Genomic DNA, 27,900 nt, shown 5'->3' with positions numbered 1-27,900 from the left:
TCCCCGTCCCAGAAAACGAAAGGGTTCAAGGTTTCTACTCAAACCTTTTCGTTGTCCCAAAAAAGGACGGAAGGGTGAGACCCATACTAGACTTCAAACTTCTGAACAGGTTCGTCAAGGTCTGTCATTTCCGAATGGAATCTCTGGGTTCAGTTATCACTTCAATGGAAGAAGGGGAATTCTTAGCGTCCATCGACATCCGAGATGCTTACTGCATATCCCGATTTTTCCTCCCCACCAGAGATTCCTGAGCTTCACCATGCACGACCAGCATTTTCAGTTCAAGACCCTGCCCTTTGGCCTCGCTATGGTACCGGAGTGTTCACAAAGGTCATGGTAGCTGTCTTGTCTATTTTGCACTCTCGGGGCGTGGTCATTCTGCCTTATCTAGACAACCTTTTGGTCAAAGGTCCGTCTTTCCACAACTACGCGGAGTCCGTCCGCATCACTTTCAATACTCTTTCTCACCTGGGCTGGATGATAAACTTCAGCAAATCCTCAATCATCCCAGCCCAGCAGATATCCTTTTTAGGGATGACCCTGGACACCTCCCGAGGGTTGGTAATTCTACCTTGAGACAAAGTCCTAGGCCTTCAACAAGGAGCCCACGCTCTTCGTCATTCATGCTCTCATTCCATCTGGTTTGCTATGAGGGTACTGGGAAAAATGGTGGCCGCAATGGAAGCGGTCCCTTTTGCACAGCTGCACCTTTGTCCCCTGCAACATGCTCTTCTGGCGGCTTGGGACAAGAACTCGTATCCCTCGATCGCTGGTGGCATTTATCTCTGAGGGTCAGGCAGGCTCTCAGATGGTGGACATTGAGCTCCTCTCAATCAGGGGAAGTCTTTTCTCCCGGTTTGATGGCTGGTGGTGACTACCGATGCCAGTCTCTTGGGCTGGGGAGCAGTCTTTCGTCACCACACTGCTCAAGGCCGCTGGTCAATCCCGTGAATCGAGGCTCCTTATCAATGCTCTGGAGATCGGTGCAATATGGCTGGCCCTGCAGCAGTTCCATCGTCTTATAGCGGGTCACCCCATCCGAATTCAACCCGGCAACGCCACGGCCCTGGCATACATCAATCATCAAGGGAATACCCGTAGCAGGGCGGCCATGTCTGAGGTAACTCACATTCTTCGTTGGACAGAGAAGAACCACTCTGTAATCTCAGCTGTGCACATTCCAGAGGTAGAAAACTGGACGGAAGATTTCCTCAGTTGTCAGGGGCTCGTCTTGGGGGAGTGGGAGCTTCACCCGGAAGTTTTCAGCCAGATCTGTCTTCGCTAGGGGACACCAGATGTGGCTCTGATGGCATCCAGACTGACTGCCAAAGTTCCCCAGTTTATAGCACGGTCCCAAGATCCAAGAGCAATGGGAGTGGATGCTCTGGTTCTTCCATGGCGCCACTTTCATTTTCCGTACATTTTTCCCCCACTACCATTATTTCCGAGGGTCATCAGGAAGGTCAAGGCGGAAAGAGTCCCAGTGATCCTGATAGCTCCGACTTGCCTCGCCGCACGTGGTTCGCAGAGTTGGTGCGCCTCGTTGTCAACGTACCCTGGAGGCTGCTGGATCATCCAGATCTGCTTTCCCCGGGTCCGATTTGCCACCAGAACTCAGGGGCCCTGTGTTTAACGGCATGGCCATTGAATCCTGGGTTTTGACACAGGCTGGGTTTTCTTAACATGTCGCCTCCACAATGGTTAGTGCTCGTGAACCAACATTGGTATGCATTTATCACCGTACCTGGAAGACATTTTATGCTTGGTGCAAGGATCATGGCTTTCCTCCTCTCTTTTTCTCCATTCCCACCATTTTGGAGTTCCCACAGGCTGGTCTGGACTCGGGCCTCACACTCTGCTCACTCAAGGGCCAAATCTTCAAGTGAAGACTTTTATACAAGCGGTTTCACATGTGGCACCTCCCTTTCGCATGAGTTTAGAGCCTTGGGACCTCAACTTGGTTCTGAGCACCCTACAGGAAACCCCCTTTGAACCGCTTCAGGACATTTCGTTGGTGTTTCTGTCCTGGAAGGTCGCTTTCCTTGTTGCAGTTACATCGATCAGACAAGTTTCGGAACTAGCCGCTCTCTCCTGTCGGGCGCCTTTCCTTAATTTCCATCAGGACAAGATTGTCCTCAGGCCGTCTCCGTCCTTTTTGCCAAAGGTCATCTTGCCCTTACATCTTAACGAGGACATTGTTGTGCCTTCATTTTGTCCAGTCCCCTGTTCACAGGTTTGAAAGGGCTCTCCACACTCTGGACCTAGTCAGAGCTCTGAGAAGGTACGTGTCGAGGACGGCATCCTTCAGAAGGACGGATGCTCTGTTTGTTATCCCGGAAGGTCATAGGAAGGGTTTTGCCGCTTCAAAGGCCACGATAGCCAGGTGGATTTGTTCCACCATCCAGGAGTCATATCGCGTCAGAGGTCAGCTCATCCCAGCACGGATCAGAGCACACTCCACTCGGGCAGTTGGGGCTTCCTGGGCCATTCGGCACCAGGTGTCGGCGGAACAGGACTGTAAAGCTGCGGCTGGGTCCAGTCTATATACCTTCTCGAAGCACTATAATATTCACTCCCAGGCTTACACGGATGCGGGTCTGGGCAGAAAAATTCTGCAGACCACGGTGGCGCACATCTAGGCAGTTGTTACGTGAAGCCTAATCCTTTGTGCTGTTTTCCCACCCAGGGACTGCTTTGGGACATCCCATGGTCCTGTGTCCCCCAATGAGGCGAAGGAGAAATAGGGATTTTTGTGTGTACTCACCGTAAAATCCTTTTCTCCAAGCCACTCATTGGGGGACACAGCACCCACACTGTTAGTCTGATGGCTTATGCCTGTTCTTTAAGTTGTCATGTTGAACTCTTCTATGTTGTTAATATTTTTCCTACAGCTTTTGCACAGGACTGGTTCTCTCGGAGCCAGATGAGGGTGTAGACTGCAGAGGAGAAGCTAACTTTTTTTTGTATTAACTTGATGTCAGCCTCCTAGTGGCAGCAGCATAACACCCATGGCCCTGTGTCCCCCAATGAGTGGCTCGGAGAAAAGGATTTTACGGAGAGTACACACAAAAATCCCTGTTTTATTTCTGTAGTGCCAACATATTCCACAGCACTTTACATTTTAGAGGAGACTTGTACAGACAATAAAAGACATTACAGAATAACAGTAATCACATAAATCAAAAGATACCAAGAGGAATGTGGGCTTAAAATTCCCACAAGATGAACCCACTTACCCCTTTTTCCCACCACCCAATCTAACACCTACACCCAAATTTATATCCATATACACAATATATGCAGAAACAAAAATTACAATATCCACAACTAACAAAGCACAAGTGTGGCGCCTTCAGTCAATACATCACTGTACACTGACCAAAACAAAAATCTACAATGTCAGTAGAAGCCCACCACCAGGAAAAAAGTGTGATACCTAACCACTACGCGAATTAGAAATTAATTGCAGCAATCTCGACCACCTAGGTCTCCGAATGCTCCATAGGTCCATTCCGCATAAGAGAGACCGTCCATCCAGTGGAGGTTCCCACCCTGTTTTACACCTCTGTGTTGTGTTGAAGGGACAATGAAGAAGGAAGTGGTCTATGCTTTCCAACATGGTACCACAATGCTCCCGAATACAGTTCTTGTCCTCAGAGCTCCTACACTTCAGATTGTGAGAGGGACACAGTTTTCCATGGAAACAGTGTCAAGCCAAGTCCTAAAACTGATAGACTTCAAAAGATGCAAACCTACCCCACAATCCCGACTTAAGCAATCTCTGAGCGCCAGAGGTTTCTGAAAATGGGTCAACAGAAGCCTTTTGTCAAGGAGCTTTGTTGGCAAAGCCCTGATCTCACATTCCCGGACCCCACCGGTGAATTACCTTCAGAACCAAGGTAGTGTAAGCCGGAAGATGTTGATGCAGTGTTCGAAGATCACAGGATTTTCTGGCCATCACCATTATACTCTTGTACATGGAGCTGGATCTATACAGTGACCAGAGAGTCAGCTGTTGGTCGTTGGTGCAGGATGGCAGAAAGAATGGTCCAAAAGCCAGGTCAGAAACATGATATTGGTGCAGAAACAAAATGGTAAGGCAGGAGAGTAGTAAAAAAACGAGAGCCGTGGTCAAAATCTGGAATATCTGCTGGGAATACAGACAAGAATATAGAGGTTCACTGAAGCTAGTCAAGTTATAACTAGTAGTGAACAGCAAGGTATCAGGAGCTTAAATAGCTTGCATCCCCACCCAGACTGCACAGTTGGGAGGGGAACAGAAGTTAACGCTAGATCTCTTAGCCCGGACGGAACTACAAGTTCCAGAGGACACAGAGCTAGAATGTTCTCCTTCGATTGCCTAAAATGAGAATGCAGTGCCACCCGGTGACCAAAGCAGAGACAGGAATGACTGGCACTGATACAGGTGTGTCACATGTAATCATGGATATGTTATATTTATGTATATATATGTGTTTTCTGTGTGACGCTTCAAAGTCTATGAGCTTATTTTTACTTTTTGTCTTCCAGACCATTGTAAGCGAAAAGTTTTAGATCAGTTTTCTGCTGAAACAAATGAAATAAGCGATGACGAGTATAAAACCCCTTTAGCAACACCTACCAACAGTCCTCCGCCAGAAATGGATGTAAAAGCCGGGGTGGACACGTCTAGTGGCAGTGGCACAGAGCTGAGCGAGGAGCAGTTAGAAGCGTATTTACAAAGCAACAAAATGTATGAAAGATACACACTGTCATTTAAGGACTTGCAGATCATGGTCGGTCATGTGAAAGACAATTGGAAACATATTCAAGACAATGAAGTTGGGCCAACCCACGTTGTGGAAAAGTTCAACGTCCATTTACAACTGGAGCGGAGACTGATCTACACCTCCGATCCTCAATACCCTGGAGCTGTGCTTTCTGGTACCTTGCCGGATTTGAAAGTCCATGTCAACGAAGACAAGATATTCGCTTTAAGAAAATGCTTTACAAACTTGTCCAATTCTGAGAACAGGACAGCAGATAATATGACCCTTAGGAAAGAGAAGATATTTCTTGACACTGAGAACCATGGAAGGATGCCAGACTCGGTCATGAATCTGACGCAGAGCATTATCACTTTGGAACAGCACACCAGAGAAGTGCTTGTGGAGTCGAAGCTTCTTTTAGCCGAGTTTAAGATTAATTACATGCAGCTCGGCGTAGAAAGCTGTGGCCGCTATATTTCACTTCTTAAAGTCTTTGGCTCAAATGCACATTTTGTAAAGAGACCCTACGACGCCGAGGTTTCTCTGACTGTCCATGGTCTGCTCATGGTGGACACCATGCAGACATACGGATCGGACTTCGATCTTCTGATGGCCTCTCACAAAAATTTGTGTTTAGATGCCCCAACCGGAAGTCTGAGGGAAAGCAGGGCACAGTCTCCAGTGTCTGATACCAATGACTTTTCACCATCTAATTCATGCCCAAGCCAAAATAAGTATAACTCGCTCGAAAACATCACCTTAAAAGATCAAGAATCACTTATAAAGATTGAATACCAGTTTGTGAGCTCGGAGTGTCCGTCTATGAATTTGGACAGCTCCTTGCAAGTAATGACTGTGCAGGTGAACAACCTAGACATCATCCTTAACCCCGAAACAATTGTAGAACTTATTGCTTTTCTTCAGAAGTCTTTTCCCCGAGATAATGACAATATTAGTCCTCAGCCTTCAAAAGTTGACTTTGAGACCAATTATAGCAAGCAGGAAACTTACCAGTCAACATATGAGCAGAACACCCAAGTAGCCATTGACATTAATAGGTTAAACATTCTCCTCTTTAGGACAGTTGCCATGCCCGACGGGAATAGCAGTGGGCGGAAGATTGCCACTGCAAGTATAGGTGGAACTAAGGTCAATCTAGCCTTAGGGAGTAGATTTTCTGTTAATGGTTGCCTTGGTTGCCTTCAGCTAATGGACCTAGCACAAGATTCTTCTAAAAACCAATATGTGATTAGTATAGGCAATAACTCAGCTTCCGAGAGTGAAGGAATTGATGCAGATTGCTTTGAAGGCTTTTTTGTCAAGGGACATGTGACTTATGTTCCAATAGAGGCCTTAAATTTTACATTTATCGAGCAATCCAAAGAAGAATTTGCCCTGAACCTTAACATGGCTTCTTTACACTATAACCATTCAGCTAAGTTCCTAAAAGAGCTGACCCTATCCATGGATGAGTTAGAAGATAACTTCCGTAACATGCTAAAGACTGCGGCCTCCAAAGTGTCTTCTGTCCTTGCCACCAAAACTGCAGAGTATAGTGAGATGGTTTCGTTATTTGAAACTCCCCGTAGACTTCGAGACACCATGCTGTATGAGACAGATGAATACGATGGACCCTGTCCCGTCAATGTCAAAACAGACCCGGTAAAACTTATTCTAAATATCAACATTGAGTCTCCCATTGTGTCCATACCTCGTAGTCCTGGAAGTCCTGAGCTTCTGGTTGGTCATCTAGGGCAGATATTTATTCAGAATTTTGTATCGGATGATGAGCAGTCAAGAAGCGACAGGTTACATGTCGAAATCAAGGATATTAAGCTCTACTCGTTGAATAGTAGCGTTCTTGCTGGACGGAAAGATCTCCTGTGCTCAGAACAAGCATCTTCACGGCCGACGTCCAGCTCTGCTAGTGTCAGCAGTCAGGAAGAAGCACATTTCACCCGAAGTGATTTCTTTGAATCGCTTCAAAAGAATCAAGGTGAGCTGCAGTTAATAATGCTTATAATAAACCTATTGTACTTCCACTGTGCAGGTCTTATATGATCAGGTATCATGAGAGTGCAGGTGTGGGAACAGGCTCATAAGCGGAGCCTGCTGTGTTATACAGTCAGCACCTTCCTCTAACAGCTGTGATTGGAGCTAGTCTCCATAAAGCTTGGTTGACTGAAAAAGAGGGAAAAAACCTTGTGGGTCTTTGAAAATGATGACACTGACCAAAGTTATATTTAGACAGTTCAGAATTTTTGAAAACCACTAAAATAATTTAAAAATAATATATAAATGTAGTATTGCCATAATCGTACTGCAGTTCGTGGTTACCAAACAATGAAAGCCGTATTTTTTTAAATTTTTTTTTTTTTACATTTTTCAGGACATAATATAGTAAAATGAACTTTGTCAGTGACCTGAATGATATAAAAGTTATGTCTCTTAGAAGACGAGGAAACATGAAATGGCAAAAAAGTTTGGCTATGACCTTAGAGGAACTGTCACATGTGCAGAAGTGGCCAGTATTTGCTTGTATTTTATTCCCACTTCTTCCCTGATTACTTATTTATTTTAATTCTGCCATGCGATTTCAGAGATATGGGCCTTTTATTAAGTGCTAATTTTTATTGTTTTTACTAAGGGGTATGTCTCATTGGATCCTCTGGGGCGTGTCTTTATCTTTCTCTGCATAATTATCCTGTATGCCTTGCCTCCCTTAGAGATCAGCAGGAATAAAATAAGAGCAAAATCTCTTTAAGACAAGTTGTTTTTAAGTGTTTGATATTCCCATCCAGGCATACACATGCACACTAGATATTTTCTAAGAGAACCATGTGTGTTCTGCATGGATCCTATTCTAGTTAGTAGAATTTGTGCACAATACTTGTGGCCATTGTCTGTTTACAGTGTTTCTCTATGCTTGATCAGTGTGTGTGGAGAGCATGCCTCCTAAGGGTATCACGTTAGCACTGCACTTATGTTTAGATGTTTCTACTCCTCTTATTTGGCTCGTAGTAGTTAAAGATGACATGTCACGTGCTCAAAAACATTTGAGTTAAATATCTTGCAAATATCCATGTGTTCCCCTGATTCTGCCTCTCTTTCTCATTTTGTGCGGTGTCGCTCCGTTGCAGAGTTATTTACATTTGTTTCTTCTGGAGCGTGGTATGTGAAATTTCTGCTTGTAGTGCAACTGGGAGTTTTTTCACAGTTTTCTCTAGGGATGCGCGCCTTCCATCTACCTCACAGACACTGCCAAGCTGTGATTGGCAGCGTCTCGGAGGGTAGGATGAAAATGCCTTGAGTCCCTTCAGCTAGCAGAAAGATCATAGAATCATAGCGTTGGAAGGGACCTCCTGGGCCATCCGGTCCAACCCCCTGCTCAAAGTAGGATTCGCTAAATCATCCATGACAGATGTCTGTCCAGCCTCTGTTTGAAGACTTCTATTGAAGGAGAACTCACCACCTCTCATGACAGCCTGTTCCACTCATTGATCACTCTAACTGTCAAATAGTTTTCTCTAATATCTGATCTGTCTCCTCCCATTCAGTTTCATCCCATTGCTTCTAGTCTTTCCTTGTGCAAATGAGAATAAATATGATTCTTCTACAATGTGACAGCCCTTTAGATATTTGTAGACAGCTATTAAGTCTCCTCTCAGTCTTCTCTTCTGCAAGCTAAACATTCCCAAATCCTGCAACCTTTCCTCATGAGACACGGTTTGCAGACCGGTCACCATTCTGGTTGCTCTTTTCTGAACTTGCTCCAGTTTGTTGATGTCTTTTTTAAAATGTGGCGCTCAAAACTGGACACAGTATTCCAGATGAGGTCTGACCAAAGAGGAGTAGAGGGCAATAATGACTTCACGTGACCTAGGCTGTATGCTTCTGTTAATACATCCTAGAAATGCATTTGCCTTTTTTGCTGCTGCATCACACTGTTGACTCATATTCAGTCTGTAATCTATTAGTATACCCAAGTCTTTTTCACATTTACTGTTGCTTAGCCCTATTCCTCCCATTCTGTGTATGCTTTTTTCATTTTTATTGCCCAGATGTAGTACTTTGCGTTTTTCCCTGTTAAAAACCATTCTGTTAGTTGCTGCCCACTACTCCAGTTTATTTATATCTTTTGAATCCTCTCTCTCAATCTTCTCTGGTATTAGCTATCCCTCCTAGCTTTGTGTCATCAGCAAATGTAATCAGTTTACCCTCAATTCCTTCATCTAAATCGTTGATAAAGATGTTCAACAATACAGGGCCCAGGACAGAGCCCTGTGGTACCCCACTTGAGACATTCTTCTAACTGAATGTGCAGCCATTTACGACCACTCTTTGGGTCCAATCACTAAGCCAGTTATGAATCCACCTAACAGTTGCCTTGTCCATTCCATACTTAGCCATTTTTTTCAAGAAGGATTGTGTGAGATACTTTGTCAAATGCTTTGCTGAAGCCAAGATATATCTGCAGCATTTCCCTTATCCACCCAATCAGTGATTCTGTCATAGAAGGAAATTAATTTAGTCTGACATGACTTATTAGTTAAAAACCCATGCTGACTCTGTTTAATCACTTCATTCTTTCATTCTTATCCAGGTACTTACATGTTGTTTAATAATTTGTTCAAAGCTCTTTCCTGGTGTAGAAGTCAGACCCACCGGCCTATAGTTGCGTGGGTCCACCTTCTTCCCCTTTTTGAAGATAGGAACAACATTTGCTCTTCTCCAGTCTTCTGGGACTTCTGTTCTCTAAGAATTTTCAAAAATTATGGAGAGGGGTTCAAAAATTTCTTTTGCTGTCTCCTTCAGTACTCTGGGGTGTAACTCATCTGGACCTGGAGACTTGAATTCATTTAGGTTAGCTAAGTGTTTCCTCACTATCTTTCTGTTTATAGATATCCTGGATTCTTCTATTCCCTTAATAGGACAGTGAAGAACAGTTGATGTTACATTTCCTTTCTGAGAGAAAACAGATGCAAAATAGGAATTTAAAAGTTCCGCCTTCTCAACATCCTGTCTTACCATTTTATCATTTTCATCCTGTAAAAATCCTATAGCATCTTTGACTTTTTCTTTTACTTTTGACATATCCCCAAAATCCTTTTTTATTGCTTTTGACGTATCTTGCAAGCCTCAACTCATTGCCAGCTTTAACCCCTTCCTGACATCGGACGTACTATCCCATCCATGGGACCCGGCCCCTATTTCCATGGACGGGATAGTACGTCTACCGCGATCAGCGGCGCCCACGTGGTGAGCGCCGCTGATAGCGGCTGGGTGTCAGCTGATTATCACAGCTGACACCCGGCACAATGTGTCAGGGGCGGTCACGGACCGCCCCCAACACGTTAGCCCCTTGCACACCGCGATCAAACATGATCGCGGTGTACCGGGGGTTAAAGGGAAGCATCGGCAGGGAGAGGGGGCTCCCTCCGTGCTTCCCTGAGCCCCCCACTGCAGCGCAATGTGCAACGCTGCTGCGGGGGGCTCCTTTCCTGCAGGCCCCCGAATCCAAGATGGCGACGGTGGCCTTCGGGGGTCCTGCAGGAAGCTGGCCTCCTCAGTGCCTGCAAAGCGCAGGCATGAGGAAGCCTTCTGCACTGCCTGTGACAGATCGCTGATCTGTCACAGTGATCTGTGATGTGACAGATCAGCGATCTGTCACAGGACAGTGATGTCCCACCTGGGACTATTTAATAAAGTTAAAAAAAAAATTTAAAAAAGTGTTAAAATAATTTAAAAAAAAATCGCCAAATAAATTAGAAAAAAAGAAAACATTCCCCCAAATAAATCCATTTTTTGGAAAAAAACAAAACAAAACAATAAAAGTACACATATTAGGTATCGCCGCGTCCGTAACGACCCGCCCTATAAAACTGTTCCATTAGTTAACCCCTTTAGCGAACGCCTTAAAAAATAAAAATAAAAACGAAGCAAAAAATAATGATTTATCATACCGCCAAACATAAAGTGTAATAACACGCGATCAAAAAGACGCATATAAATATCCATGGTACCGCTGAAAACGTCATCTTGTCCCGCAAAAAACGAGCCGCCACACAGCATCATCAGCGAAAAAATAAAAAAGTTATAGCTCGCAGAATAAAGCGATGCAAAAATAATTATTTTTTATATAAAATAGTTTTCATTGCATAAAACCGACAAAACATAAAAAAAACGACCTAAATGAGGTATCGCTGTAACCGTACTGACCCGAAGAATAAAACCGCTTTATCAATTTTACTGCACGCGGAACGGTGTAAACGCACCCCCCCCAAAAGAAATTCATGAAACGCTGGTTTTTGTTCATTCTGCGTCCCAAAAATCGAAATAAAAAGCGATCAAAAAATGTCACGTGCCCGAAAATGGTACCAATAAAAACATCAACTCGTCCCGCAAAAAATAAGACCTCACATGACTCGGTGGGTCAAAATACGGAAAAATTATAGCTCTCAATATGAGGTGATGCAAAAACTATTTTTACAATAAAAAGCGTCTTTTAGTGTATGACAGCTGCCAAATATAAAAACCGCCATAAATAGTAAGTCAAATCCCCCGTTATCACCCCCTTAGTTAGGGAAAAATAATAAAATTAAAAAAATGTATTTATTTCCATTTTTCCATTAGGGTTAGGGCTAGGGCTGAGATTAGGGTTAGGGGTGTGTTGGGGTTCGGGTTGGAGTTAGAATTGGGGGTTTCCACTGTTTGGGAACATCAGGGGCTCTCCAAATGCAACATGATGTCTGATCTCAATTCCAGCCAATTCTGAGTTGAAAAAGTCAAATGGTGCTCCTTCCCTTCCAAGCTCTGCCATGCGCCCAAACAGTGTTTTACCCCCACATGTAGGGTATCAGCCTACTCAGGACAAATTGCAAAACAATTTTTGGGGTCCAATTTCTCCTGTTACCCTTAGGAAAATAGAAAATTGGGGGCAAAAATATCATTTTTGTGGAAAAAATTGATTTTTTTATTTTCACGTCCGAGCTTTATAAACTTCTGTGAAGCACTTAGGGGTTCAAAGTGCTCACCACACATCTAGATAAGTTCCGTGGGGGGTCTAGCGTCCAAAATGGGGTCACTTGTGGGGAGATTCAATAGTTTAGGTACATCAGGGGCTCTCCAAACGCACATGACACCTACAGACCATTCCATCAAAGTCTGCATTCCAAAACGTCACTGCTTGCCTTCCGAGCCCCGACGTGTGTCCATACAGTAGTTTTCTCCCACATATGGGGTGTCAGTGTACTCATGACAAATTGGACAACAACTTTTGGGGTCCAATTTCTCCTGCTACCCTTGGGAAAATGAAAAAATTGGGGACTAATTTATCATGTTTGTGGAAAAAATACGATTTTTTTATTTTCATGCCCGGGCATTATAAACTTCTGTGAAGCCCTTGGGGGTTCAAAGTGCTCACCACACATCTAGATAAGTTCCTTAGGGGGTCTCGTTTCCAAAATGGGGTCATTTGTGGGGGTTTCCACTGTTTAGGTACATTATGGGCTCTCCAAAGGCAACATGACACCCGCAGACCATTCCATCAAAGTCTGCATTCCAAAACGTCACTAATTCCCTTCCGAGCCCTGACGTGCGTCCATACAGTAGTTTTCTCCCACATATGGGGTGTCGGCGTACTCAGGACAAATTGGACAACAACAACAACTTTTGGGGTTCAATTTCTCCTGTTACCCTTGGGAAAATAAAAAAATTGGGAACTAATTGATCATGTTTGTGGAAAAAATACGATTTTTTTATTTTCATGCCCTGGCATTATAAACTTCTGTGAAGCCCTTGGGGGTTCAAAGTGCTCACCTCACATCTAAATAAGTTCCTTAGGGGGTCTAGTTTTCAAAATGGGGTCATTTGTGGGGGGTTTCTACTGTTTAGGTACATTAGGGGCTCTCCAAAGGCAACATGACACCCGCAGACCATTCCATCAAAGTCTGCATTCCAAAACGTCACTACTTCCCTTCCGAGCCCCGACATGTGCCCATACAGTAGTTTTCCCCCACATATGGGGTATCGGCATACTCAGGACAAATTGGACAACAACTTTTGGGGTCCAATTTCTCCTGGTACCCTTGGGAAAATAAAAAAATGGTGACTAAAAGATCATGTTTGTGGAAAAAATACGAATTTTTTATTTTCACGCCCGGGCGTTATAAACTTCTGTGAAGCACTGGGGGGTTCAAAGTTCTCACCACACATCTAGATAAGTTCCTTGGGGGGTCTAGTTTACAAAATGGTGTCATTTGTGGGGGGTTTCCACTGTTTTGGTACATCAGGGGTTTTCCAATCGCGACATGGTGTCCGATCTCAATTCCAGCCAAAAACGTCAAATGGCGCTGCTTCCCTTCCGAGCTCTGCCATGCGCCCAAATAGTGGTTTGCCCCCACATGTGGGGTATCAGCGTACTCAGGACAAATTGCACAATAAGTTTTAGGGTCCTGTTACCTTTGGAAAAATAAGAATTGAGGGTGAAAAGATCATTTTTGTGGAAAAAGTATGATTTTTTTAATTGTACCGCTGTACGTTATAAACTTCTGTAAAGCCCTTGTGGGTTCAAAGTTCTCACCACATATCTAGATAAGTTCCTTGGGGGGTCTAGTTTCCAAAATGGGGTCACTTGTAGGGGGTTTCCACTGCTTAGTTACATCAGGGACTCTCCAAACGCGACATGGCGTCCGATCTGAATTCCAGCCAATTTTGCATTGAAAAAGTCAAACGGCGCTCCTTCCATTCTGAGCTCTGCCATGCGCTGAAATAGTCGTTCCCCCCCACATATCAGGTATCAGCTTACTCAGGACAAATTGCACAATAACTTTTGCAGTCCAATTTCTCCTGTTACCTTTGGTAAAATAAAAAAAATTGAACCTGAAGTATTTTTTTTGTGAAAAAAAGTTAGATGTTCATTTTTTTTTTAAATATTCAAAAAAATTCCTGTGACGCACCTAAAGGGTTGATAAACTTCTTGAATGTGGTTTTGAGCACCTTAAGGGGTGCAGTTTTTAGAATGGTGTCACTTTTGGGTATTTTCTATCATATAGACCCCTCAAATTGGTTTCAAATGTGATGTGGTCCTAAAAATAAAATGGTGTTGTAAAAATGAGAAATCGCTGGTCAACTTTTAACCCTTATAACTTCCTAACAAAAAAAAATTTTGGTTCCAAAATTGTGCTGATGTAAAGTAAACATGTGGGAAATGTTAGTTATCAAGTTTTTCGTGTGCCGTATCTCTGTGATTTAAGGGCATAAAAATTCAAAGTTGGAAAATTGCGAAATTTTCGCCAAATTTCCGTTTTTCTCACAAATAAACGCAAGTTATTTGAATGAAATTTTACCACTAACATGAAGTACAATATGTCACGAGAAAACAATGTCAGAATCACCGGGATCCATGGAAGCGTTCCAGAGTTATGACCTCATAAAGGTACAGTGGTCAGAATTGTAAAAATTGGCCCGGTCATGAACGTGCAAACCACCCTTGGGGGTGAAGGGGTTAATAATCTGATTTGAGCCCTGCAAGTTCTGCAGATAGCATTATATTCTTCTTTAGATATGCCTCCCTCTTTCCATTTTATAAACATAAGAATTTCATTTTTCAAAATTTCCCATCCTTCCCGGACATTTTTGTCCTTAAGGATATCCAGCCATTGGATCCCTCCAATTCTCTTTCTGAATCCCTTAAAATCTGCCTTTCTGAAATCTAACCTTCACAGGTCTTCCTCCTCTAGTTATCCAAAATTCTAAAATAGCATGGTCGCTACCTCCTAGGGTCACAGCCACTCTTACCTCCTCAACCATTTCCTCCCTGTTTATAAGGATTATATCCAAGGTAGCAGTTCCCCTTGTTTTCTCCCTTACCTTTTGGAAGATAAAGTTTTCATAAAGGGAGGATAAGAATTTCCTTGAACTGTTAGTTTTGCCTGAGAGAGATTCCCAACAAATATCTGGATAGTTGAAATCTCCCATGACAACTATGTCATATTTTTTGGAGAACGTGGCCATTTGATGCATAAAGAGTTCATCCATATCTTCAGATTGCACAGGCGGCCTGTAGTAAATGCCTACAGTGGTGTCCTTTCCATTGTTCTGTCCTTGTATTCTTACCCAAACAGTTTCCACAGAACTCCCAGATGTCAGATGTCAGCACATATGTGGCCTCGCTTTAAAATAATTAAAGAGGTTGTTCACTACTTTAGCATTGATGACCTATCCTCAGGATAGGTCATCAATGTCTGATCAAAGTCTGACTCCCGGCACCCCCACCGATCAGCTGATATCAGTGGTGCCGGCTGGAAGTACACACTTGTGGAGATGGTCGTCTTCTGATAGTGGCCTCGGCAGGGTGTTGCACATCCGCACCCCTATTGAGTTGGGAGGCGGATGTGTAGTACCCTGCATCAGCAATTATTAAAAGACAGCCAGCTCCGCAAGCGAGTACTTCTGGTCGGCGGCTGCCGACACCGATAATAACTGATCAGCGAGAGTGCCTGGAATCGGACCCCGACCTATCAGACATTGATGACCTGTCCTAAGGCTAGGTAATCAATGCTAAAGTAGTGCATCTACTTCCCAACAATAACCGTGGTACTCCAGGGGGACGGATGCATCTTTCTCCAATTATGCTAAAAAATATGGTATGTGGATTTCCTAGTCCTGTATGAAATGATGGTTCTTTGATTTCAAGCTTTGTAACATGACATGTCCTGCTTTTCAGCTTTCCATATACTGCACAACACGACCATACAATTTAAATTGGAGAAGTTCAATATGGAGCGCGACAGTGAACTCGCGTTTCCTTACACTGATGACTCTTTAGAGGTGGGAAGCATTCTGAAGATCGAGGGAAATTTTGTCAATAATGTTCAGGTACGTTATCTGTGTCTCTGGAATTTCTGCACCGCTAGTGCCACCCGTGTCCACTGTTTATATACCTGTACTCCTCTGTCCATTGCTGTGGCTTGGGTGCCATCTCTACTGTAGAAATCCAAGTGGCAGAAGCTCTCTAGGCAATAACCATTCATCTCTTCTACTGCCATCGGCTACAGTGGTTTGGAGCATAACAATGCAGAGTAGTCACAGCTCAGAGAGCCCCTGATGCCACGTAATATCTGGAAGGCATTTATGCGCTGCCTGGAAAACGCTCTGTATGAAGACCTTATGCATATTCTATTTTTCCAGGGATAAATATTGCTAGCCTATTCTTAGGATAAATGTGTGATTGGTGGGGTTTAAACCTCAATCTTCAGATCAAGATGTGACAGTGCCTGGTTCTACAGCTCAGCCATTTCTGATTCCGCCACAGCCCCTCATTTCATGTGTTTGTCCTCCACCAGTCGCTCTACCTATCCTAAGGCTGTTTGATACTTTCCCTCTTCTAAATAGTTCCTTTTTTCTCTTCTGCAAATAAATAAGAGAGTAAATTCTAGAAAAAAAAATGTGAATGGCAAAAATTGCTTATTTTCGATACTTTCATGTTTCTAAAGCTGTTCTGCAGCACGCAGCAACAGCCTCTACACACTGAACGAAGCTGTGCTAAGTGGCTTTTTTCTACTTGTTTACACCTGGCAGCCGCTAGCATCAGAAAATCAGTGGAAGTGTCACATGTCAGACCCCCACTCATCAGTATTTTCTGTCCAGACATTTCAGATAAGTATAAGTTTCTCCTGCACTTGACTAACTTTCTCAGTGCCGGCCCAAGAACAGAACAGCAGAGTACATGCATGAACTTCCACACCATTCAGCTTCTCATGCCTGTGATCCTGCAATCAGGGTAAAGCGAGTCCAAGATCAGCTATCATTAGACAGTGGTGCCCCCACAGAATGGTGGCACAGGACACTCATGCAGTGTCATAAATATATACTGTTGTACAATAAGACTCCTTAACGGCTGGTCCTAGGGGATTGAGTTATTCACACAGGTGGTCACAGGAGTAACATTTTAATACTGTTCTTGCAGAGACTTTTTACCCTTCTATTTGGGAAGCTTCTGATCTGTGTGCTCTGTTATACAGGTGGTTCTAGCCAAACACGTCTACGAGCAGGTCCTACAAACGCTCGATAACCTGGTATATAGCGAAGATGTGAACAAACTGCCGCTAAGCTCTGCCACTCTATCCAGTCCTGTGATACCAGAAAAACTTCTCAATCAAGGCGCCGATGCCTTTAATGATCAGAGAGAGAGACATGTGTTTGACACACACAGCTTTAGGTCTCTATCCAGCAAATCCGTTTCCAATCATGAGACAACGCCATTTACTCAGGTTCAAGCAAATTTTCAGATCTCGGAACTGCAGATTCAACTCAGCGGGGATCTCACTCTTGGTGCCCAAGGATTAGTAAGTTTGAAGTTTCAGGACTTTGACATTGAGTTCAATAAAGATCACCCGCACACACTAGCTATACAGATTGCATTACGCTCGCTCCTCATGGAAGATCTGCTGGAAAAGAACCCAGATTCAAAGTACAAGAATCTCATGATGTCAAGGGGAGCACCTAAACCTTCCAGCTTGGCCCATAAAGAGTATCTGTCACAGTCATGTCCCTTAGTGTCTCATGTGGAGTATCCAGATATGCCAAGGTCTTTACCTTCCCACATGGAGGAAGCTACAAATGTCTTCCAGTTATACCAGAGACCACCATGTCCATCTCGTAGGAAGCCAAGCGAGGAAATAGATTCCGAATACCCATTGACTCCACCACCTTCTCCTACATCCCAGAGATCAAAGACGTCTTACACGAAGGACGATTTTGATGAGTCCTTGGTTCATGTAAACGTTTTCCTAGTGGATCAAAAGCATCCGGAGTTCTCGTCTAAGTACAAACGCATCAATCGGAGTGTGAATGTGGATTTTAACTGCTTGGACGTATTGGTCACGCTGCAAACGTGGGTGGTGATTTTGGACTTTTTTGGAATCGGATCGACAGCTGACAACCACGCTCTAAAACCTGAATCTGCAGATGTTAGACAGTCAATGAGGTTTGAGGCAAACCCAACCAGCAGTCCTGACGTGCAGGAACATACCAACACAAAGATGGATCTGAAGGTACGAAAAGAGATAAGTAGCTAATGCCGTAGTGTTGTGTCCTGTGTGACATGGAAAACACACAATAATGTCTATATCTTAGGTTCACTCGCTTTCATTAGTGCTGAAGAAGACATCTAGTGAACTGGCTAAAGCAAGTGTATCCAAGCTCACTACCCATCTTGAAAATATTGGTGAGATATTGTCGCTCAGAATATATTTTGTGTTGTTAAGAAGACCCATCACCTTTCCTGACATGTCTAAGTAAATGGTGTATTATCCATTAAATATCAATTTTGCAGTATGTTTTGTTTTTCCTCTATTATTCCTTCTGACCCAGAATTAGGTCGGTTTCACAAGTCCTGATATTTCCGGTACCAGAAAAATCGGTCCCATAGATGTCAAGTGTCCGGGTGTCCATGTGTGTAATACTTGCGGCACACATATAGCAACCGTGGGCCGCATCAGTATCACACGCACAGGCGCCAGGGAAGCAGAGGTACAGTAAGCGTTGTACCCCAGTGCCAGGTGCTGAAGACGGCTCTCATCATTCTCCTCTGCTCTGCTGGCGATCAGCGCCAGCAGTGGAGAATGATGAGTTATATTCAACTTATAACAGCAACAGCAGGCAGCGGCTGATGAGACTACACCTGCTGCCGCTAATAGCAGTAGAGTAGGCGCCGGAGTATTCTTCACCTGCCACCTGCAGTATAAATAAATTAAAAAAAAGTCCAGCATGGATTACCCTGTATTTTTGGTAACCATACCACCTTATTTTTTGTACATCTCATCAAATGTTAACCATGGATATAAAAAATGAATTGAAGTGACCAAAGGATAAAGAATAAATGTACAATTTTTTATTAATTCATTCAAAAATTATTAAAATCAGGAACAAAGGTATCTGGAAAAATGGAGACTAATCAACTAAGGTCCTCATCATCTTATAATAAGACATTGGCCACGTCAATTCATTTTTTTTTTTTTTTATCCGTCGTTAACATTTGAAGGAATGTACAAAAAATAAGGTGGTTTAGTTATTCATGAAGTGCTGCCCTATTTGATGGGCTATTGTTATAGGTGAGGACTTTTGTTTTGATTTTTGATAACCAGCCAGGAAAACTCACAGCTTGGGGCTGCAACCCTCAGCTGTCAGCTTCAGCAAGGCTGGTTATCAAGAATAGCGGGATCCACACTTTTTTGTTGTTGTTGTTGTTTTAATTATTTAAATAAATCATTTTTTTTTTAAAATGGCGTGGGGTCCCTCCATTTTTGATAGCCAGCCTTGCTAATGCAGACAACTAGGGGCTGGTATTTTCAGGCTATATGGGTCCATGGATATTGCCCCCCAGCCTAAAAATAGCAGCCTGCAGCCGCCCAGAAAAGTCACATCTACTAGATGCGTCCGTTCTGGTGCTTTGCCCGGCTCTTCCCACTTGCCCTGTAACAGTGGCAAGTGGAATAATATTTGTGGGGTTGATGTCACCTTTGCATTATCCGGTGACATCAAACCCACGGTTTGCTACTGGAAAGGTGTCTATAAGACACCTATCCATTACTAATCCTATAGTTGTATGGTAAATAAAAACACAGCCAGAATAAAGTCCTTTATTAGAAATACAGCAAAACCCACTTTTCCATTTTTATTTAAAAATAACAAACACAGTTATACTCACCTAATGCCTAATTCCACTGAATCCCTCGTTTCCTGTAATAAAACAGAAATAAAATACCAACAATATCCCTCACCTGTCCGTTATTCTGTCCCATGCCGTAATCCATGTCTGGAGGATAAATAGTTTTCAGCCTGGATTGTGCCAAGATTCGACCATCCACGTTGAGAACCACTGGTGACTGAACTGCGAGCGCAGCATCATTGACCAGCGGTGACATCATCGAGGTTACCGCCGGTCAGTGAGACTGCGTTCCCAGCAGGGCTGAACTGCGGTGACCTCAGCCCCGTGTGAAAAAGCCAGTGATGAGGTCACCGCAGTTCAAGCTCAATGTCTTCACAGCGGATCACCGTGAGAATTTCATAGAGTAAACCATTTATTAAATATGTAAAGCAAGTAAACAGGATACAATGTACAGAGCTTTGTGGTATATGCAATGGGTCCAGGAACATACAATACAGTGTTTGCATATTGTTACCATGGATACACATAATTTGTAATCAAGAAACGGCAGGATGTTTTTGATGTAAACTTTGCAAAGTGCCTTTTAAAAGTGCACTTATACTTTGTTTACATAACGGTATAAACTTCTCCCCATTGGGACTCACAATTTAGATTCCCTATCACTATGTATTTGGAGTATGGGAGGAAACCAGAGAACATGGAGGAAACCCACAAAACTTAGGGAGAAAATACATTTTCCTTACAGATTTGAACCCGGGACCCCAGCGCTGCAAAGCAGCAGTGCTAACCACTGAGCCACTGTGCTGCCCGTTGGCCATTTTACATCTTTTATCATCTTTTTATTAATATTTAGTTTGCTACATCATGAATGATTTAACCTTTCTCCTCTTTCTTACGGCAGAGGGAGACTTGGCCTTGCAGGGGAGCATCGGCAGCCTGTCACTGAGTGACCTGACTGCCCATGGGGAGCTGTACAGCGAGCGCTTCACCACTAGTGGAGATGAGGCGCTTATCTTCCACATATTCAAGTATGACTTTTTTTTTTCTTTATGTCTCATACATTTTTTGGTGGGTATTAGGCATGAACTGATTTGTGAGCTTTATTTCAACGCAAGTCTCTTAGTCATTAGGCGTTTTATCCTACATGTTTTGTAGGTACGGCATTCCTGACCCCAAACTGAAGAGAGAGTACGACATGCGTGTCAGCCTGAGGATGGCCTCAGTGCAGTACGTGCACACTCAGCGCTTTCAGTCCGAAGTGGTTTCCTTTATTCAGCATTTTACGCAATTGCAAGACGTCCTTGGCCGGCAGAGGGCGGCAATTCAGGGCCAAACTGTAAGTGTAGAAAGTCCTATGTTGTTGTGTGATTGGCTTATTCTCCCCATCTTTATATAACTTCTGTCTCTTTAGGTAAGAGACCAGGCGCAGAGGGCCTCTCGCATCTTGCTCGACATTGAGGCTGGAGCCCCCGTGCTTCTCATACCCGAGAGCTCCCGATCTAACAACCTCATTGTGGCCAACCTTGGGAAACTTAAAGTGAAGAACCGCTTTCTGTTCTCGGGTACCTCCGGGACATTCTGCTTAAAAGATAAGGTAATTATGTTAACACTGCTTCCATAAAATACAGCATTTGTTACCGTATTTTGCAAATCGTAAGACGCACCCCAAATTTTTGGGAGGAAAATAGTAAAAAAAAAAAAAATTTATAAAATGGTGGCACGTCCTTTTGTTTTCTCCACTTTTATGGCAGCTTACCTCCGGGGTCCCAGGTGGCAGGGTCACTGCTGCAGGAAGCTGACGGTGGCAGGAGATGTTGTGGGCCCCAGGCTGATAGGAGGTGGTGTTCGGCGAAGATAGGAGTGGGGCCATGCTGCGAGCCCCAGACTGGAAGGATGTGTTGTTCAGCGGAAGTAGGATTGGGGAAATGCTGCGAGCCCCAGGCTGGTAGGAGGTAGTGCTCGGCGGCGGTAGGAGTGGGGCAATGCTGCGAGCCCCAGACTGGTTGGAGGTGGTGTATGGCAGAGCTAGGATTGGTGCAATGCCGCGAGCTCCAGACTGATAGAAGGTGGTGTTCGGTGGCCATAGGAGTGGGGCAGTGCTGCGAGCCCCAGTCTGGTAGGAGCTGGTGCTCGGTGGAGGTAGTGGGGCAATGCTGCGAGCCCCAAGCTGATACAAGGTGGTGATCGGCGGAGGTAGGTGTGGGGGGCGATGCTGCGAGCCCCAGGCTGGTAGGAGGTGGTGTTCAGCGGATGTAGGAGTGGGGCAATGCTGCGAGCCCCAGGCTGATAGGAGGTGGTGTTTGGTGAAGGTAGGGGTGGGGCAATGCTGCGAGCCCCAGGCTGATAGGAGGTGGTGTTCGGCGAAGTAAGTGGTGAGGCAATGCTGCGAGCCCCAGATTGGTAGAATGTGGTGTGGGCAGAGGTAGGAGTGGAGCAATGCTGCGAGCCCCACGCTAGTAGGAGGTGGTGTGGGCAAAGGTAGGTATTCCGTCCTCAGCTAAATACACGGGGTTCATATAGCTTATACGGGTAGTTAAACCGCTATACCGGGGGTCCAATAAGAAGACTGTAGGTTGAATCTGTGTTTATTGAACGCGATGGTATATAGATGCACGGTGAAACTACAAATAAGACATACAATACAATGAATCAGTAAGGGTACATAAAAATACATATATACATTATAAAGATTACCTGAGATAATAGCTAACCAGGGGAGAGCTAACTAAGCGGGGTGATCTAGGACAGGAATTAGATGAAGGAAGAGTGATTACGTACCGACGATGCTAACACAAGGGGAGGTAGAAAAATGAGATGTCCAGATGAAGCAGGCTTGGCAGAAAATGGCAGACTGGGCAGAGAAAGGGGGCTGTATTAGACCATGATGCCTTGTAACTTACCCAGGATACATTGGGAATTGGAGGGAATGAATCAGGAAGTACAATGCATATAACATGCAGTTATAACTTTTGGCCACTAGATGGAGCTGGAAACAATAAGCATTAAGGAAAAACTGAACATCCTGTACATACAGCAATATGGTATGTTATCAACTCAGGTAAATAAGAGTCATTGTTTATGTCGGAGACAGAACACTCCCCGTCTGACATCAAACGGATGTCACCATTCTTATTCTCAGAGGGCAACAATAGGACCAGCTCAGTCACTGGTCTGAAGAATGTCTTAGGTCCATCTCCTTTGGCCATACTAAGTTCAACTTTGCGGACATGGCCATCTTTACTCGGAAATGTAGTAGTCACTAGTCCAAGTGGCCACTGGTTCCGATGGGCCTGGCAGTCTTTAACAAGGACGAGGTCACCAATCCGAAGATTAGGCCTGGTAGATTGCCACTTTGTCCGTGGCTGCAAGGTAGACAAATATTGTTTGCGCCACCTGTCCCAGAATGTATTGGCAAGACTTTGCCCTGGAGGGGCACTTGGATAGTCCTGTTTTCTGGGTTAGAAGAGTAGCTGGAGTCTTTGCATGAAGGGTAGACACCTGAGGGCGGATTTCAGCATCTGAGTCCTCTCCTATCAGTTCAAAGGTGTCTAGACAATGCTCCTCAGTGTACAATAGTTTTGGTCGTGAGAGCCATGTTGTGCTCTCTAGTCGACTTGCGTCAACTGCACTAGTTGCATGATCTGCAGGGTTTTGATCCGTGGGGACGTAATGCCACTGTTTTGGATGAACTGATCTCCTAAGGGTATGTGCACACGTAGTTTTTAGTCTCTGCGGATTTTGTAGAGAAAACCGCAGGACAAAGTGCTGCGGTTTTTCTGCGGTTTATCTGCGGATTATCTGCGTTTTTTCTGCGGTTTTGCCCTGCGGTTTTACACCTCATAATGGATGAGGTGTAAAACCGCAGCGTTTCTGCACCAAACAATTGACATGCTGCGGATTGTAAACCGCAGCAAAACCGCGCGGAAAAAAACGCAGCATGTGCACAGCTTTTTTTTATTTCCATAGGAAATAAAGGTACTGTACAACGCAGCAAAATCTGCTGCGTTTCTGCAGAGCCAAAAACGCTGCGGAAACGCAGCAGAATCCGCAGCGTGTGCACATACCCTTATTCGTAGCACTCTGTTGTTGACATAAACGTAGAATCACCTGGTTTCATTGTGTATGTATCCCTGGACTACCTTGCTGTCTGAGTAGAACTTGGCTTGTGTCAGGTCGATATCCATCTCGGATGTGATGAACTCTTGTAACTCGACGGTTAAGAGTGCAGCACAAAGTTCTAACCTTGGTATGGTGTGCTCTGGTTGTGGAGCAAGTTTGGCTTTCCCCGTGACGAATCCAATGTGGCACTGACATTTGGAGTCCACAGTTTTGAGATAGGCAACAGCAGCAATTGCTTTGATAGAAGCCAGTCTTTGGCTCTGCATCTCTGTAGACGGTACAGGGGTGTATGGCCTTGACATATTCAGGTTGGCGAGAGCTGCTAAAGAGTTCTTCCATGCTTACCACTGGGTTCTCTTATCGGGTGGCAGAGTTGCATCCCAGTCAGAAGTCTCCTTGGTTAAGTCTCTTAGTATGGCTTTGCCTTGTATAGTAACAGGAGCTGCAAAAACTAAGGGATCGTACAGGCTGTTGATGGTAGACAGGACACCTCTGCGTGTGAAAGGCTTTTCTTCTTTGCTGACCTGAAAGGTAAAAGTGTCTGACTGTAGATTCCAGAGAAGCCCGAGGCTGCGTTGCATTGGTGTGGGGTCTGACCCCATGTCCAGGTCTCTAAGACCGTTACACAAGTCTTGTGAAGGGAGTGCTTTCATGAGTTCTTGGCTGTTTGTGGCTATTTTGTGAAGCCTGAGGTTAGAGCAAGCAAGCATCTCTTGGGCTCTCTTGAGAAGACTGATGGCAGTCTCATTTGAAGGCATGGCTTTCAGACAGTCATCAACATAAAAGTCTTTCTCTATGAATTGTCTGACATCTGACCCGTATTGTGTTTCTCCTTCTAGAGCTGACCTTTTGAGTCCATAGATGGCGACTGCAGGAGAAGGGCTATTGCCAAAGATGTGCACTCTCATGCGGTACTCTGTGACTTCTTTAGTAGGATCATTGTCTCTGTACCAGAAGAATCTTACGAAGTTCCTGTCTCTCTCTCTCACAAGGAAACAATGGAACATTTGCTGGATGTCAGCGATGAAGGCAATGGAATCCTTACGGAAACGCATAAGTACTACCAGCAGTTTGTTGTTGAGGTCTGGTCCTGTCAGTAGAACATCATTCAGGGAGACATCATCAAACTTAGCACTGGAGTCGAACACCACTGTAATCTGGCCCGGTTTCTTAGAACAGCTTATCCTCTACAGACATTGCTACTTGTTTATGTTGCTTAGTTCTCTGGAAGACTGTGCACCCCATCCGATCGTCATAGCTTCCTGAAATCATCCTGCTGTCATGAGTAAAGTCTATTAAATGATTGGGTAGTTGGATGCTGTGTGGTAGTTCCTTAACATGGAACTCGTTGTTGCAAGGTTGAAACAGAGATGGGCATCCTTTCTCCAGTGTATTTGTTAGCATGCTTGTCACAGAAGATGGGGCGTTCATGTGTCCCAAGGATACGTTTCCTATTATGACCCATCCTAGATCTAGCTTTTGGACATAGGGAGCATTGTTGAGTCCATTGATATGACTTCTCACTTTATGAACCTGCAGGATATCTCTTCCCAACAGCAGGTACTATCTGTGCCTGAGGGTCGAGTTCCGGTATAAGGTGTGCTATGCGTTTTAAGTGAGCATGATGGATTGCCTCATCTGGTGTAGGGATTTCAGACCTGTTGTCTGGGATCTGATTACACTCGATGATTGTAGATAGTGGCAGGCAGAATTGTCAGTCTAAGGACTCAATTTGGTAGTCAGTGGCTTTCCTGTCTGCTGTTGTCACAGTACCTGCACATGTCTTTAATGAGTAAGGAGTGCTTGGTCCTTTAATGTTGAATAGGTCAAAGAATGTTTATCTAGCCAGGGATCGATTACGTTGATCATCCAAGATAGCATACATTCTCACAGCTTTGTCTCTATGGCCCTTTGGGTAAACTCTGATGAGGCATATTTTTGAACAAGACCTACTGTCTATTGTCCCTTTACAGACTTCAGTACATTGTGAAGTAATCTCTGGCGTAGCTGCATCGGTGCTCTTTTTCCTCCCCGCCATGCTCATGGGAATGAAACACTGTGTTTGTATTTATACGTGGAGCCACGTGTGAGCCACCTCTCCTGTAGATTGCAGGGCAACTTTTGGACTATAGGGTTAACATCTTTGGCTGTGTCGAGGTATGCAAGTCCTGGTAGGTCACCTTCACATTTGACAACTAGGAGTTCTTGTAGCAGGTCACCTAGCTCTCTAAGTTTTGGGAGACCTTTGTTAGATATTTTAGGAAAGTCATCGATTCTTTTGAACAAGGCTCTCTCTATTACCTCTGCAGAGCCGTAACACTCATCTAGCCTCTTCCATAGTTAAGGCCTATTTGAGGGTGGTTTATATTAATGTCTCTGATCCTTACTGCGTGTTTGACTGACTCTTCTCCCAGGTATTAGACCTCTTAGTCAATCTCTTCCCTGTTTTTTAGCCCCAAGTCTCTAGCAACATTTTGGAAAGAAGCTTTCCAAGTTCTGTAACCTTCAGCGTGGTCAGTGAATTTCATGAGTCCCTTGGCAACTAGATCACGTCGTGTGAAGATCCTAGCAAGTTCTGATGTGAATCGGTTGTCAGCAGAGTATACTGGTGATGGGTCACCATGATAGTGATGTGAAGTGCGTTCATACCTGTTAGTATCCTCAGGGTGGTGCCAGCCGGTGTCATATTGCTTCGGTCTGACATGCGGTGTGTCAGCAAGGTGATTCACGTTGGTTACCTGGTGAGGGGCAAGGAAGACAGGAGAGTTGCTCTGCTTCACGTTTTCCTGGAGCTGAGCCTCATGATGACTCTCACTCGTTTCACTGGATGTGTCGTGATCTTGGTTATAGTTTGGATCAGGAAGTTCGATAACATATTGAGATGTGCGTTGTGGTGAATCTTGCAGCAGCAACTTCAGACTTGACGTACTGCTGTGACTATGCAGCTCAGGGTTGTGTGCGGCTTCCAGTGCTTCTGCCTCGGCCAGTGCTGCAGCAGCCTCTCTTTTTACTGCTAGTCTCTCTAAGGCAGCATCCACACGCGCCTTCTCATTGTCTATGTGTGCTTTCTCTAATTTAAGTTGCAACTCTTCTTCTGAATAGCGTGTTTGCATTTTGGCGACTTCCGCATTTGCGCGGGCAATGGCGACCGCGCTGCTGATAGATACAGTCTTTGAGGAGATAGATGTAGCAGATTTTGTCCTGTGTGATTTGTGGGACATGGTGTCTTAGATGCTTGGCTGTGCAGAGATTGCTGTAGCTGTGTTAGTCTCGGTGTAGCCGGTGACTTGAATCTCACTAGATGGATTTCTGCAGCATCACTAGTTCCTGCAAACTGTATGAAGGCTATTCTCTCTGTATTCCCACTAGCTGGAGAGCCGTCGTTTCACTATTCCATCCTCCGCTATATGCACGGGGTTCATATAGCTTATACGGGTAGTTAAACCGCTATACCGGGGGTCCAATAAGAAGACTGTAGGTTGAATCTGTGTTTATTGAACGCGATGGTATGTAGATGCATGGCGAAACTACAAATAAGACATACAATACAATGAATCAGTATGGGTACATAAAAATACATATATACATTATACAGATTACCTGAGCTAATAGCTAACCAGGGGAGAGCTAACAAAGCGGGATGATCTAGGACAGGAATTAGATGAAGGAAGAGTGATTACGTACCGACGATGCTGACACAAGGGGAGGTAGAAAAATGAGATGTCCAGATGAAGCAGGCTTGGCAGAAAATGGCAGACTGGGCAGAGAAAGGGGGCTGTATTAGACCATGATGCCTTGTAACTTACCCAGGATACATTGGGAACTGGAGGGAATGAATCAGGAAGTACAGTGCATATAACGTGCAGTTATAACTTTTGGCCACTAGATGGAGCTGGAAACAAACATTAAGGAAAAACTGAACATCCTGTACATACAGCAATATGGTATGTTATCAAATCAGGTAATTAAGAGTCATTGCTTATGTCGGAGACGGAACAGTAGGAGTGGGGGAAAGCTGCGAGCCTCAAGCTGTTAGGTGGTGCTCAGCGGAGGTAGGAGTGGGGCAATGATGCAAGCCCCAGGCTGGTAGGTGTTGGGCAGTGGTAGCAGTGAGGCAATGCTGCGAGCCCCAGGCAGGTAGAAGGTGGTGCTCAGCGGAGGTAGGAGTGGGGCAATGTTGTGAGCCCCAGGCTGGTAGGAGGTGGTATTGGGCAGAGGAAGGAGTGGGGCAATGCTGCAAGCCCCAGACTGGTAGGAAGTGGTGTTCAGCAGAGGTAGGAGTGGGGTGATGTTGCGACCCCAGACTGGTAGAAGGTGGTGTTCGGGGAAGGTAGGAGTGGGGCGATGCTGTGAGCCCCAGGC

The 27,900-nt window shown here is 44.6% G+C and overlaps 1 protein-coding gene across 3 annotated transcripts in view; it reads left to right on the top strand.

The window, feature by feature from the left end:
* The window catches only part of VPS13D (vacuolar protein sorting 13 homolog D), a 438,357-nt gene that overhangs the window by 99,766 nt on the left and 310,691 nt on the right, over positions 1 to 27,900 (top strand). For 2 of the 3 annotated variants that reach the window (XM_073585586.1, XM_073585585.1), the window contains exons 19-25: positions 4,531 to 6,744; positions 15,475 to 15,626; positions 16,772 to 17,803; positions 17,886 to 17,976; positions 20,321 to 20,447; positions 20,575 to 20,755; positions 20,831 to 21,013. In XM_073585586.1, the coding sequence (XP_073441687.1) occupies positions 4,531 to 6,744; positions 15,475 to 15,626; positions 16,772 to 17,803; positions 17,886 to 17,976; positions 20,321 to 20,447; positions 20,575 to 20,755; positions 20,831 to 21,013 (3,980 nt within the window). The remainder of the gene's footprint in view (positions 1 to 4,530; positions 6,745 to 15,474; positions 15,627 to 16,771; positions 17,804 to 17,885; positions 17,977 to 20,320; positions 20,448 to 20,574; positions 20,756 to 20,830; positions 21,014 to 27,900) is intronic. The other variant, XM_073585587.1, reaches the window with a different exon arrangement.

Source organism: Dendrobates tinctorius, unplaced genomic scaffold, assembly GCF_039654945.1.
Source record: "Dendrobates tinctorius isolate UK_male_01 unplaced genomic scaffold, ASM3965494v1 ptg000086l, whole genome shotgun sequence".
In the NCBI taxonomy this organism is placed as follows: Eukaryota; Metazoa; Chordata; class Amphibia; order Anura; family Dendrobatidae; genus Dendrobates; species Dendrobates tinctorius.
Note: the sequence above shows the minus strand (reverse complement) of the source record. Positions and strands in the feature narration are given on the sequence as shown.